Source organism: Mastigoproctus giganteus, chromosome 9, assembly GCF_048544385.1.
Source record: "Mastigoproctus giganteus isolate SK-2022 chromosome 9, ASM4854438v1, whole genome shotgun sequence".
Taxonomy (NCBI): domain Eukaryota; kingdom Metazoa; phylum Arthropoda; class Arachnida; order Uropygi; family Thelyphonidae; genus Mastigoproctus; species Mastigoproctus giganteus.
In genome coordinates, this window is record NC_143583.1 from 176,162,729 (window position 1) to 176,176,910 (window position 14,182).

At 36.5% G+C, this 14,182-nt stretch overlaps 1 protein-coding gene across 4 annotated transcripts in view; it reads right to left on the minus strand.

The window, feature by feature from the left end:
- LOC150080903 (syntaxin-binding protein 5-like) overlaps positions 1-14,182 on the minus strand; it is a 795,970-nt gene that overhangs the window by 114,327 nt on the left and 667,461 nt on the right. For all 4 annotated transcript variants that reach the window (XM_090381037.1, XM_090381035.1, XM_090381034.1 and 1 more), the window contains one exon: positions 3,881-4,021. In XM_090381037.1, the coding sequence (XP_090237163.1) occupies positions 3,881-4,021 (141 nt within the window). The remainder of the gene's footprint in view (positions 1-3,880; positions 4,022-14,182) is intronic.

Below are 14,182 nucleotides of genomic sequence, written 5' to 3' on the forward strand. Positions count from 1 at the left end.
ATGGATTGACCGTGTTTGGGCAGGAATCAGGAAAGATTTCAATTACGAAGACATCTAAAGTAGTTGTGCTACTGCAAGAGGATCTCAGATGGGCTGAGAAGTGGCGACTGAAGTTTAACCTTGACAAATGCAAAGTACTGCATATGGATAGATGTAATCCCAGAGGAACGTACTAACTGACAATGATATACAGGAATATTACTAGCAGGGAAAAGGAGGTGATTTTCCCATTGTATAAGGCAATGGACAGGCCATACCTTAAGTACTGCGTACAGGTCTGGAAGATTCATTTTAGGAAGGATGTAGAGTTGCTTGAGCGTATACAGAGAAGGGCAACAGGATTGGTGAGGGGAATGAAGGGGTTTTCTTACCAAGAAAGGCTTAAGTTCTGCAATTGCAGCAGTTGGAGATTAGGCACCTGTGAGGTGATCTGATTAAGGTGTATAAGACTTTGAATGGGTTGAGCACACTGAATTCTGATGGGATCATTCTGCTTGCTCAGATTACAAACCTGAGGGGGCATAAATTCAAAATGAGGAAAGACAGTTGTAGAATAGATGTGCAGAAATTTGCCTTTAGCCAGCGGGTGGTTAATTGCTAGAACAAACTTCCATCTGTAATTGTGGACATTGATAGCTTAAATAAATTCAAGGAGGAACTGGACGACAAACTTTTAGCGGGAATGGATGTGAAATTTTTTTTTTTTTTTTTTTTGGCTGTTGCATAAGCTCATACGCTCGCTTTCCTGTATCACATGCCTCTATTACTACTACTATTACTACAACACCGACGAAACAGGACTTTTTTATAATTTGACTCCTGATTTTATGTTTTTCTTAATTAACAGCATAACAAATGGATGTCAGATGAAGTAATGAGACTCGTGGTAGAGAAGGAAAATGCATGGGATGCACATAAATTGTCAGGTGACAAAGAAGCCTATGATAGATACAAGCTAGTCTGTAATCAAGTCACAAAGGAAGTTAGGCAAGCAAAGGCAGAATATGAAAAATCTTTGGCAACGGATGCAAAGAAAAACAGCAAAGACATCTTTACTTATATAAACTCTAAAAGCAAGGGGATGAATCAGATTGGTCTGCTTGATATCCATGGTCTGACTGTAGATGATCATTCTCAGATAGCTGCCGAACTAAATGAGTATTTTGCATCTATGAGGAGTTATTCAAGGAGGAGAGGGCAAGATGTTTATCAAATTCTAACAGGGAGTTAAATGATTTTGTAATAATTGAGAGCAAATTGGGGAAGAAACTGGTGAAGTTAAACATAACCCCCAGGGGCTCACATCTGGTGAGTATGGGCTTGGCATACCCAGGGTCCTGAGCTGGATATCATCATTATTCTCTTTCTTGGTGATTCCCTTCCCTTCTCTCTCTCTGGGTAACTCAGGAATTTTTTTTTGGCTGGTGCAGAATAAGCCTCAGGCTTCCTTGCACCATATAGCTAATAATAATAATAATAATTGGGGTAGATGGGATCTATCCAGTCATATTAAAGGAGGTGGCAAAGGTAGTAAGCAAACCGTTAGCCATAATTATGAGAGCATCTTTGGGCTCAGGGGAAGTCCCCATGGATTGGAGATGTGAAAATGTATCTCCAATTCACAAAGGGGGATCAAAAGGTCACAAGAGTAACTACAGACCTGTTAGTTTGACTTTTGTTCCAGGGAAAAGGGTTAGTAGAATGAATCAAGGTGGAATTTTCATTGTTATAAAGAATTCCAGAACTAGGGACCATAAATGCAAATTATAGGGGAAGAGGTTTAGAGCAGGTAATTACTGGAACAAGCTGCCTTGCAGGCAGGTGAGACTGATAGTTTGAAAAAATCCAAAGGTCTACTGGATAGTTATTTACATGAGCAGAGAAGTGCACAATTTGCATCTTCTTATTTACTTTTTAGATTTTTTTTTTTTTTTTTTTTTGACTGGTGCAGACTAGCCTGTGGCTTCCTTGCACTATATGGCTAATACCAATACCAACTGGTGTCTGTTGGTTTTCCCGTACACTGAATTATGTAATGAATCAACATTGGTAGTGATCCAAACATCCAAGAAAGAGATGGACTACTCTTGTTCAAGTTTCAGAGACAGTTTGATGTTTGGTCCATTTATTTCCATAAAATTAGATTAGAGTCCTTTGTGCAGGACCCATATTTCCAACAAGTCTTTATCTTGTCCCAGGGTCAAACAGAAGAAAATCTGTTTGAATACAGCTAATCCTAGCAGTATAAATCACCCACCAATTGACTACAGTAAGACAGTCTGCGACTACTTGTCTATTGAAACTCGAGGTCAAAGGAGTATATTAGGACTGCGTCTCCCCACAATCCCCAATTATGGATTTCACATGTTGCAATGTACAGTTATACATGCCAGATTCTGATAAGAAGACAATCTTGTTCCAAGACATGGGGGTTAGTTCTTAGTGATTAGTATACACAACTGTAGAATTGTCTATTAATCAGGCCAGAAACATCATTAGGAGGTCCTCCTCACCATGTTTTTTTGGTGGGGGGGAGTGGACCGAAGATGGCAGTGTATAGCTAACCACCTCCTCCCACCTTTAACACATTGACTGCCAAGAAAAAAATTCCCAAGGGACCAAAAAATATTTACCAAATAATTTAATTAGTAATTCTAAAATAAATATTGTAATGTCACTGTTGCCGTTTTTTCGCTTAAAATATATTAAAAAAAAAATTCCTTTTTTTGTCATATATATGTGGCCGACATGGCCCAGTAGGTTACTTTATTTCTTGAGAAGCCGTGTTGGCCACATATGTGTGACGCTATTACGGCATACCTATGAAGGTCGTTTGTGATTAGTTTATTGCAGGCGCGGCAAGTGCTGCAATAAAACTAATTGCGATAAAATAAACTCTCAAACTTTGCTCGCAATAAGTTTGTCAGTATTGTTAGAGATTTTGTGAAAACAAGTTCGTTAGCACACTGTATTATCCATCATATTGTGTTGTAAAAAAAAAAAAATCTAAGAAGGAATGGCTAAAAGAAAATTACTAAAATAAGAGGAACTGAGAGAAATTGCTGGAATTTACAATTACGCAGAGTTAAACTTCTCGCAGACACACCGCTGTCGAGTTTTTTCAGAAGTTCAACTTTATCTGTTATGGACAATGTACAGTGTTTGTGCTTTACACCATGAGAGGCACTTCCTTTATGTATTGGAACCATGGCTGGAGCTAAATGTGAGCAGGTTATAATAATAAATGCAGAAAAACAAGTGGGAATGGCTTGCCAGTGTTTACAGGTTCGTGCCAACAGCTGATGCTGCAACCAGCGCCACCAAAACAGCAGTGGCAGGTTGGTGTGTCGACCTGGGAAATTTGAAATTATGTTCGTGGAAATTATGTCAGAATTAGCAGTGGAACCGGATTAGCGATGGCTGCATTAGTGATGGTTGACCTGTATTTCATAAAAAGTGATGTGATACTGGTAAATGCTCAAATACATAAATAGCAACAGTGATGCAAAAAAAGATTCAGATATAATTTGGTTATTCGTTAACAAGTGCTATTTTCATTTGGCTTTCGTTCTGCAATCATCCCCCCCCCCCCAATTTTCGTGATATTCATTGCAGATGCTAATTGATGCAGATTTAAAATCTCATTTTCATATCACAAAGAATTTTGTGATAGATTTTAGATGCAATTTATTTACTTATTTTTTTCATATGAACAAAAATTTTTTATTACATTTTAAAAGCCATTAGTATAATGTGATAATTACATTTTATATAAAGGTGATTATGTGAAATAATTTGTATTATGAACTTCAACAATTATTTATACTGCTCTTAAAAATTACACCATGCTTAAAATAATTTTAAAAAAATTAATATTTACGCATTCTTTTTTCATCTTTTTCCTTTTCACTGTTATCTCTATTAAAATCTCTCCATGATTCAAAAAGACCAGGAAGCAAGGCTCCAGTACAATCCAGAAATGAAACTGTTAGGACAGAGCCTTTCAGGCGAAATATGGTCCCTGGAAAAAAAGAAAATAGTAAAGTAAAAGCTTATATCACCTATTTGAACTTTGCAAGCATGCATACCATATATATTATTGAAATATATAACGTGACGGTGATTAGTAATGCCTGTGCATTTTATAGTAGAATTTTAAAGACTTTTACATAAATATCCTAAGCAATACCCTAGAATGTTGTTAACCTGAAGTCATTAACAGATAATAAACAAGAGAATATGATTTTGCATTCATTATAGTTTGAATAATTCAAAAATACCAGATAATTCTGAAGTTATAAGCAATTTAGTCCCCATGAATAATAATCTGGTAAAATCAACTCCCTCTCTTCACATGATCAATGAAAGCATTTATCAAATAAAAGAATAATAGAAACATATGAAAATATGGAGGCAAAGGTAGATAATATTTTAACAATGTACTTATATTTGAAAGAGTAATTTTGGATAGCAGTAATGAAAGGCTCATATGCTTGCTGAGACTATCTTCTGCAGCTAGCAAAAATTGAATAACAAGAAAAATATGAAAATAAAGATAAAATGAAATGAAATTAACAACAAAAGCAACTGAATGGTCCTGAGGTGTCTTGTGGACATATAGATTTAAAACAGACTTAGATTACTAAATAAGATCATGTATATTCATTGGTTATTACTCCAACTTCTAATAATTTTTACTCACGTTGTTGCTTTTCCTATAAACAGTTACTGGTTTTGTAAAAATCTTAAACCCCGCAACTAAGAACTATTGTTCCCGCATTTGGAATGGACCCCAAAAACCTCTCACAAGTTCGTATTCTCTATCCAAAAGAGGGAAGTTAATTAATGATCTATCTCTTAACAATTCTCTTCAGCCTCTGTCACCTAGATGTTTAGTTTTTTGCTGCATGCCTTTTCTACAGACATTTCCATGGGCATTGTGCTTTCAGAACGGTATCTCTAATTCTACTAATTCTTTGAAACCCAGTCCAAACATGTGCCTTAAACTAGTCAACATATACTATGTTCAATTTCATCTGAGAACAAGCTCTTCCTTCTCTTCAATTATCTTTTCTAGTAAATGGCTACTAACATCTAATATCTGTTTTCTCAATATTCAACCCATACACAGTACTAAAGTTATAGATTCCTATTCCTTTCCCGTTTAGGGTCACCATAAAAACCTCTTTGGAAACTATGATTAATGGCTAAAACCACACTTGTTGAAACTAATACCAGCTGAATGTAAATTCCTTAAAAGAATTATATAAAGAGAGTTTTATCCAGAGTAGAACCATCTCATAAGGAATCACATGGCATTGGTGGTTAATAATTCCAGAATGGTTGTGGAGCAGTGAAATATTGATTGTTGTTTTTCATTTTAGGGATATCTAATAATTTATTTTAAGCATTATTTCAGTTCTCAAGTTAGTAAATACTTCACAATTGAGATCATAGACTCTCAATGTGTTAGTTTCTTTTGAATTATTATTATTTTTTTAAAAACATTTTTAAGTATTTGGGTAGGCATTATTATCAAGGGCTATACTCCAGTTTACAGTACTCCTTCGTGTTTTGCTGTGACGAAACACAAGGGAGTCCACATCCTTCACTGTTGCGTGAAGGATGTGGACTGAGAAAAATAGTTGTAATTAGAAGGAAAAAAAAAAAAAAAAAAAACAGTTATAAGAGGGGGGGGTCATGTTTTCACACAACTTCAGGAGTGATTCAAGCAAAAGCTGTTCATTGGCCATGGCCAGGGAGTACCTGATACTAAAGTTTTATCGTATCAGCAATTGTATTATGAAAACTACACGTTAGAAAAAACTGACAGCATATTTTAAATCGTTGCAAACCTGGTTTGGGAAAGTGCTTATGTCTTTGCTAGGAAAAAAAAAAAAAAATTCATCTTGTTCACCAGTGTTATCAAACAACGTACCTTAGGGATAAAAATTTATACATTGTAACCATAAAGTGCTTACCAAAACCTCACCATGTGAAGTATATGTGAACCTTTCTTTTTTTAGAGGGGGAGAGGGACCAGTAGCGCATAGGGGACATGGATTCAAATAATAAGATGATATTTGATACAAAGGTCCAACCTAAGTAAGTGCTGCAATTTTGAAAAATATCCAGACACCCCTCTCTGTTAATAGTTAGTCACATCCTACCCAAGCACCACCACGTGTCAGACAACTATAAATATGCTCGTAGGCTTTCAGGGAGACAACAGTGCGACTGTGAAAGCAAAGTTCCGAGATCGACAGAGCTACCAGACTTCCAGAGAGAAATGATAATAGGGTGACACATAAACAATCGATCTGTATGTGACATATTAACAACACTGAAAATTCCTAGGTCAAAGGTAGGTTATGTGATCTGCAAATGAAGCAGACTGGTGCTGACAGTCCTGAAACATCTCAGAACACTACTGAAGTTGACAGAACGTGACAAGAGCCCTATAAAGAATCATCCACTGAGAATGTCAGTCGATGTTGTCACAGCATATACAGGCCCTCAGTTCGACGATTAGAACACATGTACACACCAGTATAGTGCACAGATGCTGCATGATATGGATTACCACAGTCGTGCAGCCATTCACAAACCATTAATCACGCTATTCAAGAATGCCAAGCCAGATGGCATCTGGCTTGTTCTTGAATTGTAGACCAATGTAAAGCTGTGCTTTGGAGTGACAAGCCACAGTACATGGTCTACCATGTCTGACGGATGCCTGGAGAAAGCTCCTGCCATACTGTATCATCAAGACAATGAAGTTTTGCAGAGGCAGCGTGATGACCTGGGACCATTGTTTGTTTTGGACAAAACCAAATGTTGAGGCCTATCTAGAATTGCTTGACAATAATGCATTATCTATGTTGTAGTAGCATGTCGAAGAAGAGTCATACCTGTATCAGCAGGATAACGGTTCATGTTACACTCTCGCGTTGTGACGGGCTGGCTTAAAGACATGAGCATCAAAAAGGTGGGCTGCCAGCCAAAACCCTTGACCTCAATCCTACAGAGAACCTCTGGGATGAATTGGATCGCTGGGTGTGTGTGTCTGTGAGGAGAAACTGTCCAAAAACAGACCTGAACTGGTTGCTTTTTTGAAGACTAAATGACAAAAAATATCAGATGGCATTTACAAAAAAACTGGTGGAGGGGTTTTGCTGTTGTTATTGGTTTAATTGCAGCTAAAGGCCATTATGCACCAAACAATAGTAGGAGATAACAGGTGTTGTTAAAAGTGATATATGTGCATTATGAGATTTTAAGCAAAAATTGGTCATTGGATATGGCCAGGGGATACCGTAAACTGGAGTTTTACCTTATCAAGTTTGGCTTTGACAGTAATCGGCTTCCTAGGTAAGATGATAAATGTCTTCCAAAAGTTGATGTATTTTTATTTTATTTTTTTAATGGCAACCCCAAACAGGAAAGGAATTAGAACCAATAATACTTTAGTACCATACATGAGTCAAAGATTGAGAAGACAGCTGGATAGACAACTTGAGTAGTCAAGACCCGCTAATTTTCGTAAAATTGGACAAATGCTAATAATTTATTGTAATTTTTCCTTGTAGAGGATCTGCGATCTCATTATGGATTTAAAATAAACTTTGTGGATTTTTTTTTTTAAAAAGATAGTATAGGCTATTTTTGGAAAGTTTACAGGAATATTATATATTTTATTTTAAGGCAAAAGAATACTCTTACCTGGAGTTTTGTTCAGGAACGGCTGCATCTGGGTGAGGTATAATTCAGAAGGTGTTGAAATTGCAAATTATATGGAAGGAGGATGAAGGAAAAAGCAAGCTTTTGTCCTAAATCCTTGCATGGTGAGTAATTGTAGGCATAAAGGGAGATGAGAAGACAGAAGATACTTAGAATACTTAAAATACTTAACACTAGAATCTAATTTCAGTAGGTTGCAATTTTCAGAAAAAAAATGCAAGGAAAGCTGCATCCAAGAACAGCAGCAGAAAGGAAAAGTTGGTTCTGAGAATTTGGAGTTGAACAGTGAATGGATATTGACTACGAGGTTTGTGTTTTGGATCAATATGAGTTTTTGATTTTTGTTTTTGAGAGAGAGAGAGAGAGAGGGTGGAATTATCCATGCTATTCAGATGAATAGTACCCATGAAAATATCTACAGAAAAGGTATGCAGTAGAAATTGAACTTTTGTTTGATAGAAAATAATTGTGACAGCTCTATAATTAACACGACTGATCTCACATCTAGGAAATCACACCAGATGTTTACCAGTATTCCAAGATAAGGTGGATTTGAGATTTGTACAGGTCAACAGCTGTTTAGATGAAAAGTAAAGGTGAAAATGAAAACTCAGTGTTTTCAAAGCAAGGAATGCAATATTTGTGACATGCACATATCAAGAAAGGTTTAAAGTCAGGGTTATCCCTGATACAGATACTTGACCTTGTATGGAAATCTGAGTATTATCAAAGAAGAGCATCAGCACTTTTTTTGTGAGAAATAATACAGGGATATAGGGCTCACATCTGGTGAGTATGGGCTTGGCACACACAGGGTCCTGAGCTGGATATCGTCATTCTTCTCTTTCTTAGTGATTCCCTTCTACTTCTGACAGTCTCTCTCTCTTCTCTTTCTCTCGGGGTTAATTCAGAATTTTGTTTTTCTTTGGCTGGTGCAGCATAAGCCTCAGGCTTCCTTGCACCATATGGCTAATAATAATAATATCATTAGATGAGTTTTAGAAGGAATGAAATTAACTAAGATTTCTTTGCCTCACTAAAGAATAACTTAGATCACCATTTAAGTTCACCTTGAAGGGCAAAAAATAATGGTCGACAGTTAAGGAATTGTTGGTGGATATTCAAGAAGTTGAAGCTGTTTGCATAGAACAAGGTCTCTCAAACTGGAAGGTGAAATGTGCTATTAATGTCAAAAGCACGGATGGGATTTCCAAGCAACAGAAGAATCATTAAGATACAGGCAGAAGAGAGTGGAAGAGAGAATAGAATCCTGTGGAACACCAATACAGGTGTAAGTGATGCACTTATGCTGGCGGTGATGCATCAGCACTTACACCTGCACGCTCTGTTGCATCACCACCCACAATGGGAGTTTAAAAAGAAAACTGGCTATCCAACTGCAAAAAATAGAAGGAAAACCATAAGATGGAAGCTTATTTAGATCATCTTTATGTCAAACACAATCAAAATCCTTGGAAATGTCAAGAGCAACTGCTTCAGTTTCAAACTTTTTCACTAAATCTATTCAAAGTGAAGTAACACAGGATATATAAAAGCAGTTGTTAAACTCTAATAAAATCTGTATAGATAATTGTTGATCAGATGAAGTTTCAAGAGTAGGTGGCTGATGGATTTCTCCACTAGTTTTTATAGAGTTGAATTAAGTGCAATGGTCTAGCCAGTCACTTTTTAAGAACAGACTGCATATGAACAAATTTCCAAACATGTGGAAGAAGAGAGTGTAAAAAGGTAACATGAAACACCTATAAGCTCTGCCTTACAGATGTATGGAGCATGGGTTTTGAGATCAAATGGAGAAAAGCCATCAGGGATCTAGAGACCTCTTGGCATCAAGAAGACCACGGGAGGAGGTGATTTACCAAGATCATCAATGTGAGAGTCAAGAGGGAAAGCAAGATGCTACTAAGTCAGTCTTATCTTTTGATGAGGGTGCAATAAAAGCATCAAAACGTATCAGAGGTAGAAGTCCATACTTCTACCTCTGATATGTCTAATATGGTAGAAGTCCATACTTCTACCTCCGATATTATTATTATTATTATTATTATTAATAACCATATGGTGCAAGGAAGCCTGAGGCTTATGCTGCACCGGCCAAAAAAAAATTTCCTTATTACCCTGAGAGAGAGAGAGAGAGAGAGAGAGAGAGAGAGAGAGAGAGAGAGAGAGAGAAGTAGAAAGGAATCACCAAGAAAGAGAAGAATTAGCATTAGCATTAGTAGAGGCATTTGATGCAAGAAAGCAAGCTTATGCAGCATCAGCCAAAAAATAAAATAAAATAAAATAAAATAAAATAAAATAAACCACTTCCACTTCACCCCTCTGTTCGTTCAAAATACCTGTCCAGCTGAGCCTTAAACTTATTTAGGCTATCAACCTCCACCACAAGGGATGGAAGTCTGTTCCACCAACCAACCACCCGCTGGCTAAAGGCAAATTTCCGCACGTCTATCCTACATCTGTCTTTCCTCAATTTGAATTTATGCCCTCTCAGGTGATTTTTCTGAGCTAGAGGAAGAATCCCATCAGCATTGAGCATGCTTAAACCATTCAAGGCTTTATACACCTCTATCAGATCACCTCGCTGGTGCCTAGTCTCCAGACACTGTAATTTGCAAAACTTAAGCCTTAAGCCAAAACTTAAGAATGATGATATCCAGCTCAAGACCCTGGGTGTGCCAAGCCCATACTCACCAGATGTGAGCCCCTGGAAGTATACCATTCTATTTCTGATATGGTAGAAGTGGCTGGCAATAGTTGTAGTCAGAGACCAGAAGGCAACTAAAATTTGGACAAGCAAGCTTCCTGCTCTTTGCCTATAAAGAATTGAGTTTGGGTTAATTAATAACTGTAGGCAAAAAACGAGTCCAGAAATTTTGGAAAAAGCCATTTACAAATGTAATGTTATCATGAACAGCTTTAGTGAAAATGATTGGAAAACTGAGATTTAGATCAAGGACAAGAGTTTAGTTAATAAACAGTTTCACCCCTACAAGAATAATTTTGCTCACACATTTTGAGTAAACATCAACTTCAGTAGATGTAAAACAATAATTAAAGTATAAGTACAGTCAGTTATGCTATTATGTGCATTTTCGTAATACAAATTTGCTCCAATACGACTGATATTTTAGGGAACAATGTGAGTATAATTTGATTTTTGCATTGGCTCATGCGTGATTTCGTCTGGGAGTAATACCAGGTGAATGCAAAACCTGGCACCAAGCTGAACATAATGACCTGTGCAGCAATACATACAAGTTTATGAAGTTTAAAAAATGTATTAGAGCTAAATTTCCCATTTACTGTAGCTGTATTGGTCAGAGATACACTATTGTCATTCGCTGTATTCACAGGATAACAGGTGATATTGAAGTCGCATTTTTTCTGTTCGAACAGAAATTTTTTCAGGCGGGATAGCGTGAGCGGAGGAGCACATTTCTGGAGGTCACTACCACAAAACAATAAAAACAATTTGCAGTTACCGGTTTATTGGGCGTTCCTGTTAGTGCAATCTAATTATAAATGGGTAGTAACCTCGATCCTATTGCATTTACGATAATACCGATAGCTAGAATTCTGTGGATTTTTACATTATTGTGTTTCCTCTTCATTGAAATCATATAAATTTTCAGAATCTTCTCTTCAGTCCTAATTTTTAAGCTTCATACTTTTTACTGCCTATCCCATTTGGGCAATATGTGCGTGGCATATTCATCGTTATTGATTGTTTATCTTTTTTACTGTTTTAAATTTTACAATAAAAAAAAAAGTCAGCAAACAGAAATATCAATTAGTATGTATATATTACAGTGCTATATATTTACTGTAATATTTATTTACTTATCAGAAATTTAAGATGTTTAAACCTGTGTTAGCAATTTTATTGGGTTTCTAACTTTTACCAGTGTTTTACTTACCAGACTGAACATTTCTTTTTTTTTTTTTTTTTTTGAGTGCTCTGCTCCTATCCTTATTTTTCCTATAACACCAGCTGTTCTTAATGCACGAAATACCATAATGTGGAGATTTTTAGGAACACATGTACTTCATTACAGCAGAACTGACTGTAGTACCAATGAAAAGAGAAACAGAAATCACGCAGATCATCCTATTTCACATTTTTGTATTCCCAAATGACATGGGACTGAGAATGGCTATGGGAGAAAAGCTTAACTGGTGAAGAGGACATCATCAAGTTGTGATCTGAGGTACCTAGACAACCATCAATGTCAACTATGCACCCTGAAGCAATGGTGTTGAGGAGAAGATCAAAGCTGTTGTATGTATCATTAGGATTGTCTAGTATTATAGATAGGTAAATGAAGCTGAGTAAGATCATTAATAATGGCAAGGGCCTCAGTATCTCTACCAGCTAAATCTGTGCAAGGAGAAAACTGAATTCAGTTGGAGTTATGTCTTAAAATTACAAATGAAAATTACTTGTTATTAAAGTTAGATTGGAGAAAGTTGAGTTACAAAAAAAAAAAAAAAAAAAAAAAAAAATCAGAGTTATAAGTGATTTGTTGAAATGGTTGTAATGGTAAAGACAACTGGCAAATATGACAGAATGGGGTAAAGAAATTTTTAGCCAGAGGAGATTCCAGACTAGGAAGTCTTTAATAAGGATCAGAGTGGAAATATGCATGCCTTGAGTGACTGGTGTTCAAGCCCATGGCTGCTAAATATGGTGTTGTTGTATTCTCACTATCTTGTGAACCCCTCTGACCTTGGGGTCGTCCTGGAGTATAAACAGAAAACTTACTACCTTTAAAGCAAAAGGAATGACAGAACCAATAATCAAGACAAATGAGATGAGTGGTGGTTGAATCAACTGATAATTGAGTTCTTTAGAAAGAATAAATATGGCCATTAGTTTATTCATGATGCATTGAAGTAGACAAGATAAAAGTTGGTGTGTGTGGGGAAATGGGAACATGATGTTTAGACTTATAAAATTCTTGGATTTGGCATGCATACAGCAAGAATACTAACCCAAATCATTAACACAGCATGGCCTTGGCATTGCCCTCACCACCTCGAACATTCTCCAGTCAAATGTTTTGTAGAACAGTTCTAAAAGGTCTGGCAGCCAGCCTACAAAACCTGTTTTAAAGCTATACCCTTAATATCATAGAATACTGGATCTTACCTTGATAACTTCATAAACTAAGACTTGACCTCTAACACATGAAAGAAGAGATGCTGAGATAACGGATGCTCTGACGTCCATATGTTGTTTTCACCACTGAAGTCGCAAATAAGCAAACTGGTGGTAATTCACTGGGCAATGAGAGTCATCTACTACATAGTATTGTCCAGGAACAATGGGCAATACCAGGTAGTTTGCTAATCCTCTGTGTGGTCTGGGTGCCACACCGTGACCTCAACTTATGTTAGTCTATACACTACTGGTCATTGCAGTATACTAGGTGCAGAATTTTTAGACCTTGCATATTGGGATATACCCAGGGTTTCTATGAATCCCAAAAACATGATGGGGCAAACAGGGGATATGGCTGCTGCAAAATGAATGTACTTTACTGAAATTTAACCCACTTGATTCACAAGAAATGAACTTGCATATCAATTCCATCAACATTTAGACCCCAAGTATCTGCCATCACTTGCTGTGAGTCCTAATTTTAGCACTTTAAGAATGTACTAGCTTCCTGTACCTTTTGCCAATGCTTTCTTAAAAATTAGTCTTTTAAAATCAGCATTATTTACTATATATTTATTCCCTTTACCTTCATGTTCATAGCACTGAGTTCAACCAATCTAATTTTAGAAGGCCCTAACCCAGCTTCCTTAGTATCTTAATAGTGTTCTAATAAATTGTTATTGGAGCACTTTTGTTAGTACCTGGCCCCATAAGAACAGCATACACAATTTATATTTATAAACATTGTTAAATTTAATCTTGCTCTCTTTCTCCCCCCCCCCGCCTCTCTAATTTCAGTCATTTCATCTAAATTTGCATCCACAAGCGGCCTTCTAGTTACCACTACAGTAAGTCCCTGACATACATAAGAGATATATTCCAGGACTTCTTACGTAAGTAGAGTTTTACATAACTCAGGAATGACTAATAAAATACTGCTACTATGTACCTGGTATACCAAAATTACCAAAACCACATAATATACTCAGAAGAATGGACGAAAAACAGTTATATATATTTTTTATATATGTTATATATACAGTCAATTCCGGTTATTTGGGACACATCGGGACTAGTGCATTTTGGCCCAATTAAGCGGCTGCCCTAATTATACGAAGTTTCACATAAATAGTTAAAAATACAGCTTTACGATTAATTTTCTGTACAATCAAATCACGTTACAATGGACTCACCATAGTAAAATACCCTTCACCATACGATATGTAGTAAGTGCCGGTCATTGTGATCACGTTTGTG